The following is an 11,809-nucleotide window of genomic DNA, read 5'->3' as shown; positions in this document are numbered from 1 at the left end:
TCTTAATTTAAAAGTAAATATAAAAAAAACACACCTAAACATCTATTTCGATATCTATCTAAATGTGATATGTTGAATGCAGCACTGGTTCAAATTAGATGTTTGTGATGTCAAAATACACAGTCTGTAGTTTCTTACGAATTAGGAACTCAAATTACCAATATTAACAAGGTAGAATATAAAATATAAACCTCTTATCTTTTCTGTTTGCTGAGATATCACTCATGTACTGAATGAAACACAGTGGCCCCACTCATCTCTTTCCATTTTTGGAAACAGACCCTTTATACACCTACTTCTGTATATGACATGAATAACCAATTGAAGGCTCAGAATGTCCCCTAGTGGTTTTCTCAGCCATTTTCAAGTATTACGGTGCCATCACATTCTTTCAATATAAATCTTCATGCTGGTAGGGTGAAGCTGCTCGAAATTTAATATTTTTTCTTAGATCCAAATCTTAGTTACTAAGCTTGATAAATTATAGTGGAATTCTATGGTATCGATGTAGTAATTTATGATTTTTTGGTTATTTCAGATTTATATATAAAACCTAAACAAAAATATTTTGTTTCACATCCTCCATGTGCAAAATTTTATAAGCATCCTATGACGAGCAGCAAATGAGTGAAAAGTTTGTAACTGGAAGAGATAATTGTTTGCTTTACTTCTTTATTTACTGTTCTATGTTTTAAAAAGTTATTTATAAATATAAATTATTTATATTATTTACTGTTCTTTGTTTTAAAAAGTTATTTATAAATATAAATTATTTATATTATTTACTGTTCTATGTTTTAAAAAGTTATTTATAAATATAAATTATTTATATTATTTACTGTTCTATGTTTTAAAAAGTTATTTATGTATAGTAATAATGTACATACATATATTATGTATAATAATTGAAATGTGACTGTATTTTACAAAATACTAGTCCATTATAACACAGCCAAGACAGGTCACTTTGTAAAGACTAAAGGTTACTTTTATATCATTGGATATGGTAACATGAGTGCATGTGTGGTGCGTCATTGTAACTTCTGTATTGTTAGCCAGGCACGGCTGAAAGGTCAATATAATAAAAATAATAAATATATATAAATGTATAATGTTATGAGATTTAAGCTATTTAGTCTAAACATTTTTTATTGTGTTATAATTTTTAGTAATTTTAGAATGAAAAAGGTATAATTGACCGATCCTGTACAGAGAGTCGTTAGTGAAAATAATAGATAAAATCTAGTTTTTTTTCTTAAGAAACATTTGATAACTGTCTGGACATTATAAAGATTTTGCATGTGAAATTTGAAATATTCTGATGCATAAATTATTTTTAATCTTAAAATGAAAATTACTTTGCAAAAAGCATGAGAAAAACATTGCTTAACAAACTTTAAGAGTTAAGAAAAAAAATCTGATATTTTGCATATGAAACCCTGTAATGTTTACTGATAATCTGCCAAGTTTCATGAACATACGTTTACTAATTTAAGTTATAGCATAAAAACTATAACAAGCGCAAAATGGTTACGAGGTCAGTCCCAGGGACCAAGCCCATGCAGAAAGAGTTAAGAGAATATATTTATTTGAACTGCTCAGAAATTCTAACAATGCCTTATTTTTCAGAAATGTGCATTTTTAGTTTATTTTGGCTGATATTAATTAATCATAAATCTTTCTACAAGTTCTAGATGTTTTAAAATAATGTAACTGGACTACACTGGTAAATATTAAAATAATGTTTTCAAAAGTAAAATTGCATAAAGCAAGAACAGTTTAACTCTTGTGCTTTTAAACTTGTATGGTATTATGAATATATGATTATATTTCTGTAAGGTGCATTGTATCTCATTTTTACTAATGTATTTTTTATTATTTTGAAATGTATGATTTAACTCTAAAATAATATAATATTTATTTCTGACTTTTTGCGCATAAGTTCTCCATTACCATAAAAAACTGTTCTACATTCTGGAGCTGTGAGTATACTTCAAAAGTGATGGTCAGATCCTACTATTTGTTTAGATAAAGAGTAACCCAAGAGTTGATGGTGGGTGTTGTTGACTGGCTGCCTTCCTTGTAGTCTATCGCTTTAAAATTATGGGATATCTATGTACAGATAGCCTTGTGTCACACTGCACAAAAGTACAATGTGTATAAGGCTTTTGCCAAGCATTAGTTTCAAGCTTCTTTATATAGGTTAAAAGACTTACTATAAAAAAAAAATGTTGGACACATTTGTAGTGATTATATACTGGAGTTAATTCATATATTGATTTCATGTTGTGTAGATTGTTCCTATTTTTTTTTTTTTTTATATTATGGTTATTCTGTTATTAGTTATTTTCTTTATCTTATAACTTGAAGAAATTTCATTATCTATTCATTTCCAGGTTTTTTACATGACTTACCTTGGGTTGTTCAGCTTGGCTGTCTTGTGGCCCTCTTGTGGAAACTACTATTTAGACATCACTGTTTGTGCATGGACATCCCTCATGGTTGTGGAAACCATTAGGCGGACATACCGTTTGTACAGGGTAGATAAAAGTTTTTGGTTTCTAATGATGTGATTGAATAATTTAGTAATAATAATGTTTATAGATTATTAACTTTAAAATTATTATATAGATGAACATATGTGCAAAATAACTGTCTGTATAGAGGATGTATAAAGTAATTTTACTTTTCTTATGAAAGTGTAGAAAGGAGCACTGTTTTTTATTTCTTCAACAGGCATTTCTGTTGTAAAATATGACAAACGTTTTGATATTGATTTTTCCAATAGAAATACAGCAGCATTCCCTTGTTCCTGAAATGTTGTGAAATTTTGCTAATAATAGCCTTCATCTGTCTGTACGCAATGGGTCGGATCTATCAACTTGGAGCCTTTTATGATCCATACAGTGGAAAGGTGCTTTTGTGTCTTGGTCTCCTGTACTTCTATTATCGACTCATTGCTATATATCTTCCAATATCTCCAACTTTAGGACCTCTCCTGTATCGAGTGAGATTAATGGTATGTGGTTAATGCGTTTGGTAAAACTTCAGTAAATCTAGTTAGTTCAAATTGTTTGCAGTTAGCAAGTTGCTTGAGGATTTAATGATACACTTGTATTATAAGTTGTCATAATAAAATGTGAATATTAGAATTATATGTAATACTGAATATATAGACATCACAATTCATGGAATCATACATTGATGTATTACTCTGGACTTAATAAAAACATTACATTTTACTTTTTATAAACTGTTGTATAGGATGATGCAAAATTCATTCAGTGTAGTGGTTTTTCAAGCCCTTTCCTTACAGATGTTCAGAACGTCTACCACTGATATTGCTCAATGTCACATAATGCAGGATCCCTTCAATACATTCTTGCAAGGTTAATGGCATTCCAATCAAGTATTGTAACAAACGAAAAAGAGAGAGATAGTGGAACACAAACACTACTTACATAATAAGGGCAGGACTTTAATAGAACTGTATTGGTGGTACACAAATTTTGCATCATTTTATATACTAGACTTGTATGTTTTTCTTTATTGAATTTTGATTATTAAAATTTGTTACTTTTTTTCTTAACAAGGTAACTGTGGACTTCATAAACTTTATGCGAATGACCTTACTTGTGATTATAAGTTGCGGTGTAGTTATACATGCAACTATATACCCAGATTATCCACTCACTAGTGAACTTTTTCGACGTACATTTCACAGAGCCTGGTTTTCTATGTTCCTAACACCAATTGCTGATTTAGAGGGTAAGCTTGTATGATGGTATTTTTCAATGGGATTTAGAATCAATAGTTATTAGTTCCTTCACAATTCCATTATTCAATTTAGGAAGGTTTTGAAACAAATGTGTCTACAGCATGTTAAATGCATTTCAATATGAAGTAATGTTAGCAATTACATTTTACAGTTATGAGGTATACTTTTACATTTACTAAACTTAAAAAGTTAGCATAGTTGCATATCAAAGGTTTGATTTGAAAGGATTATCATAAAATTCATAGTACACAGTAATTGTAGTATGCAAATATTACAAATCTCACAAAATATGTAATATCTATAAAGCTTTAACATTTTTCTAAGCTTAATTTTTGGAATGCACTAAATCTGATTAAAATCATGTGCAAAACTTAACCAGAGGTGTTTATACTTTTTGTAGCATGGTTTGATCACAACTGTTATTAACAATTTTATGAAATAATTCTATTGTATCTCACTTTACCTTGTGTACATAAGATTGCTTTAAAACAGTCACATAGAACACAGATACGTGTGTATTCTTGTAATCCAGAGTGTGTTTTGTCAGCTACAGAAAGAATGGCAATTGTGAGAGCAAATTTTGAAAGGGCCAAGATGTGTTTTAAAGTACTGTGTTTTCATAAATGTTCATTATTGTTTTTATTGTTTTAATTTCCAGTTCATTTAGTTTTACTTCATTTTTTCAGCCCGGAAAACCTGCATTTGTTTTGAATTAACACTCTAGATAGTTTCTTTTGTGCCATTATTCTTCTAAATTGGGAATACCACATGAATGTCAATCATTCTATATTAATATAGGAACCTTTTAGATATCTTCAGATATGATATGTGATCTCCTCTTTCATCTAGTTTTCCCATTTCAATGCATCTCTCTATATGCAAACGTTTTTGCCCACCACTAGCTTTAGGGTTTCCACTTAATCTTGTGATGATGGTGCATGCAACTGAGCATGTGACAACCATCCACCAATAAGAATGTGACACTGCCTCCTAGTACATCTGACTCCCTCTATTCTGGTTGTTCAATCATTACTTCTCGATTTAATCCCCTTGTGTTAAGAAGTGTCTGATTTTTCTCTCGTGAGGTTTCTCAACACCAGTGTTTGATTGAAGTATCTACAAAAGCAAGTGTTGTGGAAATTATTTTTCAAATTTTCAAACAATTCTGCCTTTGCAGACTTTGTTCCTTATTTTCCACAACATGAATTACACAGAGATAATCATTTCCATGCTGTCTAGTAGTAAAAATTTGGACTGTTCACTCTAGACAAACTACCACAATGGCATCAGGTGCTTCTTTATCTGTTGGAGAACGTGAAAGCTATTGTGCAGCAGGTGGTGGAGTCTTGCATATGGCCTGGGTCTTTTTCAGACTTTGACACGGACTTCTCTCTTATAATTCCTGCCCACAAAGATGTGGATTTTCAGCAGCCTTTTCTTGAAGTGTAAATTTAAATACAATTTTTCCAGTATAGTCGTGGATCTACTCGAAGTTCTGCATCCTTCCATGACTTTTCTTCTCGGATATGTTACCTTCTTTACTCTCTCTCTTATATTTCTTATTATTTCTTTACTTCCCTTCTTCAGAATATTATGTTTTCTTCCCTTCCCATGATATCCGAGTCCATGGTGAAAAAATGTTTTGTCTCAGCTTCACTCTGGTGCTGGTATGCCACATCCTCCTCAACTGGTTGCACATATACCTTGTGTTACAATTGAGTTCAAGCCTTTTTCTTGGACTCCCAAACTCTGGAGTCTCTTCATGCTAGGGTTTCTGATGATCCATAGTCCTCTGTTAGTCTTTCTGAAGCTCAATTTTCATGCCTTCACTACCCTTTAACTATATTTTTTTAATCCATCTCCTTTTAGAAGTAATTCACTGTTACTTGTAAGAGTTTTCAGTGGACACTGGTCCCCTTCCTTTTTCTACATTGGTGGTTTCTTTTTCCTCAGCCATGTCTCATTTCACTTGGTTACTTTGTTTTCTGAACATTGTTTTCTCTGTTAGTACAAGCTTTGTTCCCACGGGAAAGATAATGACTAGCCTGGATGAATTTGTAATGGCTCTTGTTGCATAGTTAGAAAATCAGGAAAATTGTGATAGTTAGGATAATAACATGCAAAAAGCAGACAATTTCTTCTATGTCTTTTGGTGCATTATTTAATTAAATAAAAATTATTTAGTGCATTACTACCATTAGTATAAAAAGTAGAGTTAAGTGTTGTCAACAGCAAAAAAAGAAAGATATTGATAAGTACTTTATTTCTTGTTTTTCATGTTTATTCTTTATTCATTATTATAAAAATAACTAAAATGTAAAATAAGGGTCTCTTTAGGTTAGTTAATGTTAAATTTGGTGTAATAAGTAATAATATAATATAAATATTTCATGAAGCATGCACTGGAGCAGCTTGGAGTAGCTCATGGGTAATGTAAATCGATAGCGTAACGTGAGCTGCACATTTCCCAAGTAATTTACAACTTGTAGTGGTGTGAACAGTAGTTATACATGGTTCAATGGGTAATCAAAGAGGAATAAAATAATAAAATTTAATTATAAATATATGTATGGTCTGACATGGCCTAGCCACACAACATATATAGTACTTCCAAAATAAGAGTGTATCCTGGTAGGTATAAGGTGCTGTCTCTCACAAGTGTCACCCTATACTGTTCCAAGGTATAGGGTGTTGCACTCCATGAGTTTTCTTTAGGTGCTTCCCTAAGGAGAACTCATGTAGGTAAAATTTTGCATCAGTTCCTCCACCACTTCAACGTGGAATTCTAGCTGGATGTGAGTGGAGATTACATATCATATCAGAAGTTAACATTTCCTAACACTGAAAATGTATTCCTGATAGATAGTCACTCATTTCACACTTCCCATTTTGCCTACTAACTTCAGATACATTTTACTTTTTTGCCTAATCCTGAGGTGAGGATTCAATAATCACTATAGAGGGAGCTAGCTGTACTAGGAGATGGAGTTGTGCTTCTATTGATAGAGGGTTATAGTCTGCTCATTTGCATACAACAATGCAGAAATATCATTTGAAAACACGTGAGATTATGTGGAAGCCTCAAGTCTAGTGGTGAGTTAAAAAGTCTACATAGAGGGCAACACTGAATCAGGAAAGCTAGATGTGAGTGGAGGTATTATCTATGGGAAATACATTTTCAGTGTTGGAAAATGTTAATTTTAGCTTAAGAGACTCTTTTGAAGAATTATACATTGACATCAAGTAGTAATAATACAATTGAGACTTCATATTAATATTGAAGTTGTATTGTCTTTTAAACAAGATGTAAATCAAGTTAATAATAGAATATTTTTGAAGACTGTGTGTGAATATTTTTTCAATTCAAGAGTGTAAAGGATAAGATAGGTTTTTGTTAGTTAATATCTTATTTTTTTGGTGGTTGCAGCACAAGATAGGTGTCATTCCTTGTGGTTCTACAGGAACAGTTCTGATACATGCCATGTTGGGAATTGTAAGTATGTCATGTTTATATTTTACTGAATTTAATGTGGATGTATTTTTCCTTATCAAGAAAATCTAATACGTATAGATTGGTTTCTAACTAAACTAAAATAAAATATTTTAAACCATAGATCATTGAAAATTGATGTTGTTGAGTATTACATTAAGTTCCATAGACAATGCTGATGGATTTTTCAATTAACTTAATTTTTGCTGTTTTTAATAGATAAATAAATAAATAAGTGTTGATACCACCAGATACTGTTTATTTTGAGTTTTTGAGTAATAAATGGTTATCTTCATTTGACTAGATGTACAACTTTTTCATGAGTAAAATTTCAGTATTTTAATATTTGTAATGTTATAGTAAATTTAATATTTTAACAATAAGCTCTGTTCAAAAAAGGTCCCTCAATGGGACAGAAGTAAATCTTCAGATTTACTATACTAAAATCAGGGGTTCGATTCCCCTCAGTGGACACAGCAGATAGCCCATTGGGGCTTTGCTACAAGAAAACACACTTACACACACTTTTTGAAACAATTTTCTTGAATTTGTCTTTATTATAGAATTTTTTAATGTGTGCATTAATTTCATTTAATATTTTTGTAATTGTACATTGATTCAACAGATTCTATTTTATGGTATTTACAGTGATGTTTATTTACAAATAAAAAATAACTGATAACATATAGTTGTATTAGTTGATTTTTATTATTTGAAAATTATAAATTTCATATGCTTATATTTCTCTAGCTAGATTATTTTTGTAAAAATACAAGGAGCCCATGCAATGGCCATAGTTTGAAAAGATTGTGATGTTACATTGTGCCTTTCATATGTCATTCAGTGGTCATTGTGTTTGACGAGATGGTTGTTGCATATTCCAAACGTTATTTATTAAACATTTCATTGCCATGATAGCTTTTGCTATCTATGTATTACCATATCTAATATCATAACTGTTGTGAAATCCTTAATATGCCATGTTATAGAAAAGATTTAACATAGCCTACTTGCATACAATTTTTAATGAAACCTCATAAATAAAGGTTAAGTTTTGTCAACATAGTGAAAGGAGAGGTCACTATAGAATAAAAGCCTACATATACAATTTTTGCCATTAAATGTGTTATTCAGGGACTCCCAAGCCTTAAATAATGTATGTACTGTTTGTGAATTTTGGAAACATTTTTCTGTAAATGATTTTCCAAAAATTTTCAGACTTTTTATTTCTAATGTTTTAAACTATTTTTTGATTGCTTCCACCTATTTTTAAAGATCTTGATAGTACAGCAGCCTTTAATTTTGAACAGTTTGAAACTCATATTGTTAGAATGTGTACTGAAGATGACTCTGATATAACTTATTTTTTATTCTTGTACTTATCATCACATAGTTATTGTTTTTGTATTTTTTAAATTTCTTGATAAAATCTGATTTGCCTAGCTTAGAGATAAAACTATAATAAGAGTTGTTTGGTTAGCTTTGTCGTTATAAGGTACCAGCAGATGCCCATTGAAAATATTCATGAGTACATTTCCTGAAAATAATGATGAATAATTAAAGATTATGTAACAACCTAATGTCTTGGATCATAGCATATATGCAATGTGATTGTATAGTGGGACATTTACAATTGTATTTTGTCATTCTATGTGTTATTTCAATAAGTAAACCTGCATTATGTTTATTTTTAAGTAAAGGAGACTAACTGTAATGCATTGTTGGCAAAAATGTTTGGTTTTCGATGCCATAGAGTGCTCAGGTTAAATTTGGGGAATTTTTTTCACTGGATGCCACCATTCCTTGTCATTTTATTGAGCACAAGAAATGAGTGCTTTTTGATGCTTGTCATTTATATAAGAAATGAAAAGGGAGGATATTCAATTCAAATCAATTTATTCAATATGGTACAATATATTCATCCAGGTATGTAAAACTGACATGAAAAAACTAATTTAAAAAATATATATAAATCAAACAATAACAGCTTTATACTGAAACATGTTTGTCCTTTTATGCATTTTTTCCATTCATTTCCCTATCTTCAAAATATTTCTTTCCATCAGTCGATAAAGTCTCGTTTTCTTTTGTGTGAAATTCCCTCATAAAAAGAAACATTTTTGGTTTTAATAAGTTTTTTTTTTCTTTGATTGACTGTTCAGCATATATAAAGACTGATGAATCGATTCTGATATCAAAATGAAGTTTTAGGAATTGCAAAAAACTTGTACTTTTTCTGTAATGTAATCCTAAAAATGTATTTTGATTTATAATTTTCTTTTCTATGATTAACTGTTCAGGAGATACATTGCATGACAGGCAGATAGACATTAGCTATTATATATAGATGTAAGAGACAAGTTTTTTCCTAGAGGAGTTTTCTAAAAGTAGAATTATTTATTATCAGATTGTTTGATTATAAGAAGCTCTTTTAATCACTTTAATAATGATACTGATTACAAAAACTATATACTTTCATAATTTAAGTTAACACTGTGATGTAATGTTTCTGAAATCCAAGGCCACGGCAGACTCCGGTGAGGGTTGTGAGTTTGGTGGAAAAAAACATTGTTTTTAGCAAATAAAAGGTTAATGTGCCAATTGAAATACAATCTTGAATGGATGAGGTTGTACAGGTCTGTAATGTCTGAACTGGTGTTGATACTGAAAAAAGGTTTGGAACCATTGCTGTAGTGCATCTAAGAGGTGAGATAGGTCCAGAGCATTGAGTGAATGTGCTTAAGAATGAGTTCTAAAATCTTAAAAACAAATACATCACTTTCTTAATTAATTTGATTATATGTGTTATTTGTGATACTAATTATTGTAAAGTCTGCTGAATAGGTTTATAATTTTTTTTCATATGTAGATAAGGATTATACTTGTCCTACCACTGGTGTTTGGCCGTACATTTTCTCCATTCAGTACTTTATCCTGTTGAAGCTAATTCTTCTTACTCTTTTATATGCTATTTTCAGGTTTGTTTTTCTAATATTGTTTGATGTTGATGCATTGTAAAATAAAATATTTGAAAAAAGTATGTAAATAAGAATTAAAATAATTATTGCTGTTTTAATATAGTAGAATTTAAAAATAAGATCATTAAATTTTATTATGAGTAATTGGACTTGTAGCAAGAAATGATTTAGCAATGCATCTTTAATGCACCACTCAGTCAAATAACATTGTAAAAATATGTTTGCATCATTGTCAACATAGTAGATGTACACAAGCTCATATACTATAAAATGGATTAGGACAGATTTTGGGTTAACTTCATAGTCTCTAATAACTAAAAGAACATATGCTGTTTACTCCACACAGTTAACCATATGTGCATGAAGTAAGTACTTCAGAAAATAGAATAATTAAAAATAACCAAAATACGCTAACAATATGCATATCAAACCATGATTGAAACATAAAATATATACAGAATACAAGGAAGAAATTTAGTGACTATTCTAGTATAAAACATGAATAAAAACAGAATGAGAATTTTCTGTTGTGCTTTTGTTTTACAATTATAATTCATGCAATACATATTTGTGTGTTTTTATAGTGTGAAGTAATTTTCATATATAATATATTTTGTACATTGGAGTAGCAAAAAATGCAAGGTAAATGTCTTATCATTTTTTTCTTTTTTCACTTTGTTATCAGTGCAACGTCTGTGTAAATAGAAAGTAATGCTTAAAATTGAAAATATATTTTATTTTTAATTGATAAAATGTTAAAGATATATTAAAATATCATCTGTAGTCGATGTTAAATGTTATTTTATGATAGAAATAATTCCTGTACTTAACTTTGTTGCGATTGATTCATTTTCTTGTGAAGAGTATCTGTAATATTGTTTTGGTTTTTTAAAATATGAAGTATTGTATGAAGAAGAATCACTTGGATATTTTAGTGCAACTGCATCCAAAATACAAGATGAGACTGATGCCATATGGAAGTTTCAACGTTATCAGCTAGTTGTTGATTTCGCAAACCGACTTAGACTTCCAGCCCCGCTTAGTATTTTCAGCTATCTTGCTGGACTTGGTGAATGGATTTATCATGGTCTGTGCTGTATTATATGTAGGAAGACTTCTGATACTACTGACAAACCGGTAAGTGTTTTAATATCATTATTTATTACAAATGCTAGAATCAAAAAGGCCTCTGACGCTACTACTATACAAGTTGATATATATGGCATTTAAGACTACTACTACTTCTGTTGTATCCCAGTCTGCCTGATGATTCCTGGTTTAGGCAAAGCCATCATCAGTTTTGGATATGGCAGATGTAGTGTAGTTAACATATAATGTTCTCTCTTTTACTTTCACTCATGACAAACCAGTGTTTCAAGATCAACATTTATTATAAAAATACTAGTATCCAGAATGTGTCTGACACCACTGATAAATCAATGATTGTTTCAAGATCATCATTTAATGTCAACACTAGTAAAGTTGTGTCTGACACTACTGATAAATCAGTGATTGTTTCAAGATCATCATTTAATGTCAACACTAGTATCAATAAGACCTCTG

At 30.3% G+C, this 11,809-nt stretch overlaps 1 protein-coding gene across 3 annotated transcripts in view; it reads left to right on the top strand.

The window, feature by feature from the left end:
* The window catches only part of LOC106464459 (transient receptor potential cation channel subfamily M member 3-like), a 96,302-nt gene that overhangs the window by 61,786 nt on the left and 22,707 nt on the right, over positions 1–11,809 (top strand). For all 3 annotated transcript variants that reach the window (XM_013924604.2, XM_022392187.1, XM_022392186.1), the window contains exons 16-21: positions 2,397–2,540; positions 2,789–3,019; positions 3,594–3,768; positions 7,206–7,271; positions 10,138–10,246; positions 11,182–11,383. In XM_013924604.2, the coding sequence (XP_013780058.1) occupies positions 2,397–2,540; positions 2,789–3,019; positions 3,594–3,768; positions 7,206–7,271; positions 10,138–10,246; positions 11,182–11,383 (927 nt within the window). The remainder of the gene's footprint in view (positions 1–2,396; positions 2,541–2,788; positions 3,020–3,593; positions 3,769–7,205; positions 7,272–10,137; positions 10,247–11,181; positions 11,384–11,809) is intronic.

Source organism: Limulus polyphemus, unplaced genomic scaffold (genome assembly GCF_000517525.1).
Source record: "Limulus polyphemus unplaced genomic scaffold, Limulus_polyphemus-2.1.2 Scaffold1658, whole genome shotgun sequence".
Classification (NCBI taxonomy): Eukaryota; Metazoa; Arthropoda; class Merostomata; order Xiphosura; family Limulidae; genus Limulus; species Limulus polyphemus.
Note: the sequence above shows the minus strand (reverse complement) of the source record. Positions and strands in the feature narration are given on the sequence as shown.